The sequence below is a fragment of the Oratosquilla oratoria genome, unplaced genomic scaffold, assembly GCF_046742065.1.
Source record: "Oratosquilla oratoria isolate Oo_2021 unplaced genomic scaffold, ASM4674206v1 SCAFFOLD330, whole genome shotgun sequence".
NCBI lineage: Eukaryota > Metazoa > Arthropoda > Malacostraca > Stomatopoda > Squillidae > Oratosquilla > Oratosquilla oratoria.
The window spans coordinates 77,501-87,500 of record NW_027467680.1 but is presented as its reverse complement, the minus strand read 5'-3'; the positions used below and the strand labels follow the sequence as shown (position 1 = coordinate 87,500).

At 38.5% G+C, this 10,000-nt stretch overlaps 1 protein-coding gene across 2 annotated transcripts; it reads right to left on the bottom strand.

Moving 5' to 3' along the window:
• Positions 1–4,301: 4,301 nt before the first annotated feature.
• Positions 4,302–8,398, bottom strand: LOC143023090 (uncharacterized). Of its 2 annotated transcripts, XM_076181569.1 has the most exons (6): positions 8,244–8,398; positions 8,005–8,091; positions 7,478–7,543; positions 6,978–7,126; positions 6,828–6,860; positions 4,302–5,016 (listed from the first exon to the last, which is right to left on the bottom strand). In XM_076181569.1, the coding sequence occupies exons 1-6, from the start codon at positions 8,299–8,301 to the stop codon at positions 4,306–4,308; spliced, it is 1,104 nt and encodes a 367-aa protein (XP_076037684.1). In that variant the 5' UTR covers positions 8,302–8,398; the 3' UTR covers positions 4,302–4,305. The 2 variants fall into 2 exon arrangements, with proteins under 2 accessions (XP_076037684.1, XP_076037685.1); XM_076181570.1 differs by lacking the exon at positions 6,828–6,860.
• Between the last annotated feature and the right edge of the window lie 1,602 nt (positions 8,399–10,000).

The window sequence follows — 10,000 nt, the reverse complement described above, 5'->3', positions numbered from 1 at the left end:
AGCAATAGACCGTCGATATTCTTTGTTAGGAATTGCTGTTCCTGTGCTGATTTCATAAAGTCGCCAGCAAAACACGATCCCTGTGTTCAGAGCAGCAATGATAAGAGGAAAATACCACTTTTTACCTCTGATTACAGGAAGAAAATCTGACAAACCTCTGTCGAATAAGTCGACAACGCCCATGCCTTTTACTATGAAAGGTTGTTCAATGTTCACTCTTCCTACACCCTTTTGCCACCGTTTTGCCATGCCAATCAGATTTAGACCCTCACAGTTACTGCAAAGAGTAACAACAGCATTATCATTCCAAGTAACGATTTCAACATTTCCTTCTGATCGATAGTCATAGGATCCTCTTGGCTTCTTTTTCATCTTTTGTAGTAGGTATTGGACAGTGCTTTATTCCGTTTGATCGAATTGTACCAGTGGCATTTATTTCCATTTCTTTCAGATCTATGACTATGTCATACGAGGTAAAAAAAATTGTCAAAATAAAACCTGTCCTTATTAGGTTCAGTGCAAGCAGAAATGCATTCCCGGATTACTCTACTTCCTAAAGGTTCCTTGGACGACTGGTTTTCTGATTTACCTTCATAGATCTTTATATAATAGGGCATCCCAGTTGAACTGGCTATGATCCATGATTTGAATAGAAATCTTGTTGGCTTTTGTCTGATGAATTGCTTGCAGGAATGACGTCCACAATAAGGCGTCATAGATTCGTCAATACTCAGAATTTCATGAAGAATTCCAAATTGCCTAATGTTTTCATTCAAAAAATCATATAAAGGTTTCACTTTAGCCATTTTCTCACTACCAAGGTTTGCATTATCAGCACAATGAGGAAACTTCTTGATTTCCTGAAACCAATTTCTGCTCATAGTTGCAGCAAAGATAGGGCATTCAAGATCTTGTGCCTTGCTCCAATAATCCTTCTCACTTGATCTGATATTATATCCTGATAAGAACAAGAGTCCTATAAAATTCATCATTTCTTCTAATGTGTGTGTATACAAGTATTTACCTAGTTGTATTTTGCGGGAAGGGGAGCTATGCTCATGATGTCCCGCCTTTGTATCTCGCAGTGTCTAGTTTGTTTTTAAACTCATGAATGGTTTTTGCGCATACTATTTCATTGTCCAGTTTGTTCCAAGTGTCCAAAACTCTATGAGGAAAACTGTTTTTCTTCAGTTCTCTTCTATAGCTATGTTTTTTTTATTTTCTTTCCATGTCCTCTTGTGTTTCTTTTGTCCCAGTTAAGTAAGTTCTCTCTATCGAGTACCTCTGTGCCTCTCATGATTCTGTAGATGGTCAATAGGTCACCTCTCTCTCTTCTTTGCTCCAGTGTCGGTAACTCCAGTTTAGCCAATCTCTCCTCGTATGATAGGTTGTTGTTGTTGTTGTCGTTCCCTAGACTGTCTGTCCGAGCAGTCCCGTCTCCCCAAGGAAGGCCACAGCCGAAACTGGGTTTTCCCACAAATCCTTTATAGAGTGTATGTTGTGTTGTTTGCGTGCATGATTGTGTATAATGCAGTCTTCCATTATGTGTTGTATGGTATGGGGTGAAGTGTTACATCCTGGGCAGCTGTTCACAACACGGTCGTCCAGCCTCTTCTGGTAGCTTAGAAGTGATGGGTGGTGACCGCATCGCAGTCTGGCCAAGTGGACTCTGTCCTTTCGTGGGAGAGAGGATTCAGAAGGGTGGATATCAGGGGGTCTGGCATGCAGCAGTGTGTTGTCTTTCAGTGTGTTAATGGAGCGGTGAGTGATATGATTATGAATATGTTTCCGGAGGTTGGTATTTGGTGGTTGTGGAGGAAGAGAAGAGAGTATCTGTGCGTAATAAAGGTCTTTGGGTGTAGTTTTAATGTTTTAATGTATGATAGGTTTGCAAGTGCAGGTGCCATTTTTGTAGCTGCTCTTTGGATTCTTTCTATTTTCTTTATATTCTTTTTGGTACTGGGGGACCACAATGTCGCCGCATGTGTGTATATGTGTGTGTGTGTATGTGTACTCATGCGCGTGCGTGAAACCAATCTCAATTATGTCTGCATGTTATGTATTAGTATATGTATATGAATGTGTTTGTTTTGTATATATGTGTAAGATGTGTGTGTGTGTGCACACGAGTGTTTTGGTGTGTGTGTGTGTGCACCCAATCTACATACAGTAGAGCAAAGGTGAAATTCTAATTTCCCTTATTGATATTCAGATTATGTTGTTATTGTTGATGCTTTTATTTCTTTATGTCAATAATCAACAATATATTGTATACATCTATACCCCTAAGTCCCATTGACTCCATCGGGAGTCACTAAGAAAAAATAATTTGAATAAAATCAGTTTTTAAGAAAACAATTAAACACAAGTTTTTTTTGAAGGGGAATATATGTTATTTTTAATTTAGAGGGTAATGAATGTGTAAGGTGACATTTACTATTTTCTAAAAATGAAATAGTGTGTAAGGGTGAATTACACAAAATCGCTGAAGTCATGAAATTTTAGAAATTCATCATTTTGCTTCATAGACAAGTAGTATCTACTGATATCTGTATCTTAAGACAATTTAAAGTGAAAATGATCATGTAGATAATTTATAGAATATTTCAAAACATGACTCCTAAGGGAGTCAATGGTACTGCCTGGGTTATTGTCGACCAATACTAATTGTAAAATTCAGCATAACCTCATTCTTCTACTAAGGTCAATTGTACAGTATACTAATTTGGTTCGCATTTGTATTGTAGGGAACACCATCCAAAACAGGAGGGTCTGGCAGACATCCTGGACAACATGAGCGAGATGGACTTCTTCCGGAACCTTCGCCTCACAAGGAAATCTTTTGACCTCATCTTGGACTTCATACATGAAGCATACGGTCTGAACCCTTCAGGATCCAGCCTTTATTTGGGTCCAAGAAAAGCTTTGTACGTTACACTCTGGTATTTAGGAACGCAGAGTACCTACAGGGAAATCTCAGAGATGTTTGGTGTGTCGCAACGTACAGTCTTTGACTGTGTCCAGAGACTGATTGATGTCATTTGCAATGCAGGAAAGGATGTCTTTTTGTGGCCAACTCCTCCTGAAATTGCACATGAATTCCAAGAAATGGGAGGAATTCCCGGTGTGGTAGGGGCTCTGGATGGATGCCACATTAACATCAAAGCTCCAGCACCCACGCAGGCCGATTATGTTGATAGAACACAAAAACACAGTGTCATTTTACTTGCAGTTTGCTTGCCTAATAAAAGTTTTTCCTACATTCAAGTGGGCTTCCCGGGATCTGCACATGACAGCCGAGTGCTAAAGTCAACTTCACTTTATAAGAAAATCCAAAACGGTGACCTAAATTATTTCCCATCACCACAATATCATATTGTAGGAGACTGTGCCGGTGGAGTCCAAAAGCATGTAATGGTACCATTTAAGAACTCTGGAAACTTATCGCAAGCACAAATTCTCTTCAATACTAAACTCTCCAAAGCAAGAGTTACAATTGAAAATGCTTTTGGTTTCTTAAAAGGTAGGTTTCGACGATTGAAGCATGTAGATGCCGATATTCTTCGGATACCTAAAATAATAAAAGCATGCTGTGTTCTTCACAACATATCAATAACTCAGCCTGATGAAATTAACATCCTCGAGAGGGAAGGGCTGGTGGATGACGCTGTTGAGTATTTCAGTTCTTCATTGTTGTCTGCCATGCCACGAGACCAGGCTGGTGTGCTAAAAAGGCAGGCAATAGTGGCAATGCTACAGTGAGTGACAGGAAAAAGTAAAAGCAACCTGGAGTACGACTGTTTAGGGTTTCAATAATTAGCCTATATTGTTTTTTACATTTCTTTATATGTTTATGTTACAAAAATATACAAAATTCACATATATATGTACATGGTTTTTATTGATTGTGCCTCCCAAAATTTGTAAAAGTGTTTTGAAAAGTGTTTTGACTCGGAGTCTTAAAGTGTGCAAGGATGGTGTGTGGAACAAGAAGGACAGGGGGAAATAGAAGAAAGGGTAGTGAATGGTGGGATGAGGAAACAAAGAAGGTTGAAGAGAAGAAGCGAGCATTCACAGATTGGTTACAAAAGAGGACGGGGGAGTCATATGAGACGTACAAAGAAAAGAAAAGAGAAGTAAAGCAAAAGGTAAAGGAGGCAAAGAGGAGGGCAGATGTGAAATGGGGTAGGAGTATGACAGAAAAATTTGAAAGTAATAAAAAGATGTTTATAAAAAGTAATAAAAAGATGGACTTCAGTCAAAACATTGTGTTATAGTAATTTGGTATCATATTTTATTACAAAATCACTTATTGTTTTGTCTGCGCTCTAACTCAATTCTTTTTAATCTTAGGATATTTAACCTCTCCCTCTTTAATTCCATGTCCATTTCGTGGCGTTCTCTATACATTTCGTGGCGTTCTCTATCACATTGCACAACGGAAGACAGAAGTTCTTTTACTTCTGCCATACTGTTTTCTTGTTCATCACTACATGTTTTCAGAGTATTTTTCATCTCTTTCACACACAATAACAGTTCCTTTCTGTCTGCAGAGGGTCTTAAGCTTCTGGTTCTTGTTCTTCTTGGGGGTGGGGGTGGGACATTCCCTCGGGCTGCAGGTGGCTCCTCACGTGTGGCTGGAGCAGGCTGTGGGGCTTGTGAGGCATGAGCAGGCTGAGGATCTGGTGGTGATGCTTGAGGAGGAGTTGGGGCACGTTGCGAGGCTTCACCATGCTGAGGGTCTAGTAGTGAGGCTTGTGTGGCTGGGTCTTCTTCCACAGGGTTGTCACCCTCAATTTCTGCCACACTCCTAGTACCCACTTCTGTGCCCTCCAACACATACAGATCTGGCCGGGACAGGGGACGATTCTTCAGAATTGAGGACAGGAGATTGTAATATCGTGGCTCAGTCTTCTTTCCCCTCCCACTTGCCTTCTTGTAGTCCTCATAATGATGGAATGTTGATTTGAGGTATCGCCACTTAGCCACAACTTGTCTCAGTTGCAGGCCTGGGATCTAATTTGGGGGAAAAGTCAAAGTGGAATTAATATTTTTCAATATTAATTGATACTTGCATCTTTTCATCATATGGATTCCTAAACACACATTTGACAGAGAGAGGTCATTAATTGGGAAGCACATAAAGTAATGGTCTGGTTAACCATTTTTAAACCAAAAATATGTGAAGAAATTTTTTAGGTTCATAGCATAAAAAACACAGACATAGAGCAGGGGCACTACAGTCTTGGAATGCAGATCACACTGTGAATTACAGTGTGATGCTTCATGACGATGGTACCTTAACCTTGAGGAGGAAAATGGAATGAAGTAATGATGAAGCAACAAAATTATGATACAGAATCCAGTTACCATACCCATGCTGTCACTTAAAAAGCTATTAATATTCATACGTGCATGTACAAAATCATGTACGAATCAAGCAGTTGGCAACCAGCTTCCCAATATCAAAGGCAGGTAACACTGAGAGGCTAAGGACCTGACACATAGCATATGCCACATACAGAAAAGGTGGTAGGCAACATCCAGACAGGATGACAGAGAGAGGTCATTAATTGGGAAGCACAAAGTAATGGTCTGGTTAACCATTTTTAAACCAAAAATATGTGAAGAAATTTTTTAGGTTCATAGCATACAAAACACAGACATAGAGCAGGGGCACTACAGTCTTGGAATGCAGATCACACTGTGAATTACAGTGTGATGCTTCATGACGATGGTACCTTAACCTTGAGGAGGAAAATGGAATGAAGTAATGATGAAGCAACAAAATTATGATACAGAATCCAGTTACCATACCCATGCTGTCACTTAAAAAGCTATTAAAGGTCAGATATCAACAGATATACCATTCACTAAAAATCATCGGAAAAGTACTTTTTAAAAGCATACAAATAAAGTTTTTACCTATTACAGAAGAATTTATTCAGAAAATTCACTTTTAATTGCGCCTCGCATACCACTTTTCCGAAGTCTAGATAATCAGAATAACAATATTGTTTGTTTGGCAACTGTGACGTCACGAACGCGGAATTCCCCGAAGCACACGGGCGGAATGTTTTGAATAGCAGATGACGCAATGAAATGAAGACAAAACTGTTTTTTTGCCAAATTTGATAAGATGTAGATGGTGGAATTATATAGAATACTGTCAGTATGTTTTTTTTTATGTACATTAAACTGTAAATACAAAAAATTGTGGAAGTCTTGATATCTGACCTTTAAAGGTCAGATATCAAGACTTCCATAATTCCACCATCTACATCTTATCAAATTTGGCAAAAAACAGTTTTGTCTTCATTTCATTGCGTCGTCTGCTATTTGAAACATTCCGCCCGTGCGCTTCGGGAAAGGTTCGGGGAATTCCGCATTCGTGACGTCACAGTTGCCAAACAAACAATATTGTTATTCTGATTATCTAGACTTCGGAAAAGTGGTATGCGAGGCGCAATTAAAAGTGAATTTTCTGAATAAATTCTTCTGTAATAGGTAAAAACTTTATTTGTACGCTTTTAAAAAGTACTTTTTCGAGCAATACGATGATTTTTAGCGAATGGTATATCTGTTGATAGCTGACCTTTAATATTCATACATGCATGTACAAAATCATGTACGAATCAAGCAGTTGGCAACCAGCTTCCCAATATCAAAGGCAGGTAACACTGAGAGGCTAAGGACCTGACACATAGCATATGCCACATACAGAAAAGCATCATTGTTTTTAGGCAACATCCAGACAGGAACATATTACGTGCACTGCTTACATAATAGACATGCATACAGCATAACAGTTTTCATTTAACTAATACCTCAGTGTGATGCAGTTGGATGCCTGCTAGTCCCTGAAGGAAAAAAAATATATTAAATGTGATACTCCAGCTGTAATGAATTGTGGTTACTAACAGATTATTATGGTGAATATCAATAAATGAACTCACATGGCCTACATAATAACTTACCAATTCCAGCAACACTCTGGTGATGTCCTTCCACACAACGGCCTTTGTTGTTTTCTTGTCATTTAGGCGCGTGTAGTTTGCCTTGACAAGTTGCAGGAGTGCTTCTGTAGCCTCATAATTCCACAGTTCCTTCACCTTCCCTCCCTTCCCTGAAAAATTAGGCACTCATTATAGTAAGGAAGTCGTATCATTTCAAGTGCAAAATTATACAGGATATAAGAAACAGTGAAGAAAAAATACATGTGTGACCTACATGTATATTTAGAAGCACAACACAATACTAAAGACTGACATAGTCATGCCACAAGGGCCTAAACATACAAAAATTAGAGGCTACCCAATGGTCAAGCTTTACTGTTTGGAAGAAACAATCTGTGGGACTGTTTACATAGAGTTTCATCCAAAGAATTACAGTACTGATGTATGCCCTGGCATACATGATTATTTTGTATTGTAATATTTCAGTATAAGTGTCCAACCAATACCACTAATTTACTTACTCTGTTTTTGGACACCCTCCTCTGCGAGTGATTCACATGGTTCTGGGTTGTCCACTTCTTCATCCTCTGAAGGGGAACAAAGTACTTATGTAGGAACAAGAAAAAAAAAAGGTACAGAAAGTTCTCCAATATTCTGGTGAGTATAGTAACATGGCAGAGACAGTAATTGATTTGGAAAGATGAATACTGGTTATGAATGTGATATTGGTGCTATGTATAAAAAAAAATTCAAAATAATACCAACAATATAAACTGCATGTGCTTTGAAACATGTATGTACTTTGGGCATTGTCAAGGATAAAATTACTAAGTATATAATAACATAAAATGGTTTATCATAATGTATTTATGATGGTATGTACAATGTACAGCCCTACAAATTAAGGTCCTTGAAAAGGCTGAAACTATTTACTGTAATAATATAAGGAGATAATTCTAGGCAAGGCTCTATTTAAAACACTGAACTACCGTATTCACATTCCACGAAGGTTCAATGTTGTGGATGTGATTTTTCTGTAAGTACGTACCACAGTCAACAGCAGGTACTGGTAGTGCCACATCAAGTGTACATAAGTCACTGCTGCCCTCCATACTACCAGAGGCTCCAACCATTTCTGCAAATATATTGGTGCTCATTTCAAAAAGAAAATACTGTACATGTATATTCAAGATGGACACCAAGGAATGTTTAGATTGTTCATACCTTATTTCACCATCCATACATGAAAACAATAATAATTATAATAATAATATTAATGAAACTTACCGTAAGATGGTCCTGCCTGAGGCTTGAGGCAGCAGTCGACATGGTAATTGTAGCACATATCTGCTGCTCTCTTGCTCAGGAACCTCTTGTCACATAAATCACATGGGTATCTGTAATGTGCAATATAAAATGTAATTACAGTCTGTTGAATTACCTACGTTAACCCGTGGATGCACGGTGGGGTCAAACTGACCCCAAGTGAATTTCAAACTTAAAATACTTTAGTTTCAATTGATATATTTGAACATGGCTTTGTGACTTTTCCCAAATAATTGAAAGTTATGTTCTAGGTTCAATAATTTTCAAAAATAAATCATAGTAGTCTCCAATTTAATAGTTACACTATTCCTGCACAGCTGGGGTCAAAATGACCCCATCTCAATGTAACGTTAAATTGAATCTGCATAAATCACCCTCTATATTACAGTTATCAAATGAAATATGTATTATTTTTACAGGCATTTTACAGTGAATATAATATGTAAAAGTGAAAACTTTTAACTTATAGCTGAGGAAATTCTTCATTCAGAAAGAACTGTCAGATAGTGTCAAACACGCAACAAATGTGAACAAGTTCAAAGAAGTTTTCACACAATGTTCTGCCCTCGCTGTCATAGAAATTACGCCATCAGTTGAGCACGGGTGCTGGTTACAGGAACAACACTCTCTGCAATGGCTTGTAGGAAATCACTGAGTAATGAACGTATTTCAGAAATACTTCTCCAAAGCGATGTAGATGAAGATACAGATGACATAAGTGACGAAGAGTATATACCTCAAGTTGGTGACGGCTCTAGTGATTGTTCTGATGCTGACGAGGATATTTCTGAAGATGTAACAGCATCAAGTGTTGCTGTCGACACTAGATACCTACAGTCTCCTTCTGGCGATCGTTGGTTCTTCAATGAGCCTTCCTCACGAGGTGGAATGAAGAGTTTGAACATATTGACTTCACAATCCGGTGTTACAGCATACGCAACAAATCGAATAACAGAAGATCCATGTACTGCATTTGATTTACTTTTTGACAGAGATATGATGGGGACCATTCTGGTTGAAACTAATAAACAAGGGCAGCGGATTTGTCAAGATTGGAAACTCATCACAGAAAATGAGCTCCGTGCTTATTTTGTCTCTGCATTCTTCGTGGCGTCTATCACAGTAAAAACCAATCTGTAAGGCAATTATGGAGCCCCAGATTTGGCCCTCCAATATTTTCAAAAACAATGTCAGTGAAAAGATTCGAGGACATACGACGAGCGTTGCGATTTGACGATCCTACAATTCGTAATAGCAGGTTAGCAAGAAACAAACTCGCTGCTGTTCGTTTATTGTTTGATGGATTCGTTCAGAACTCACAGCGTTGTTACGCACATACTGAATGTGTTACTGTTCACGAGCAACTCTATCCGTACAGGGGACGTTATTGATTTATACAATACATGCCTTCAAAGCCTGCAAAGTATGGATTGAAATTTTGGTTTGACTTGTTACAACGCTTATATTTTGTACTGTGGTGTATTTCCTATCATAAAAATCAAATCCACAGGAGAAGGTTGTTTTTTCCGACCTTGGTATTGCATTGAGTCGAAGTTATAGAGAAAAGAGATCTTCGGCCACGTCTTCATTCTTCTCACAGAATCAGAAAGCAACATTTAGCCAGAGTAGAAAGCGTTTGAGATGTGAATTATGCCCAAGAGCTGATGACAAGAAGACGAGTACAAAATGTGGACAGTGTAAGCAGTTCATATGCCCAA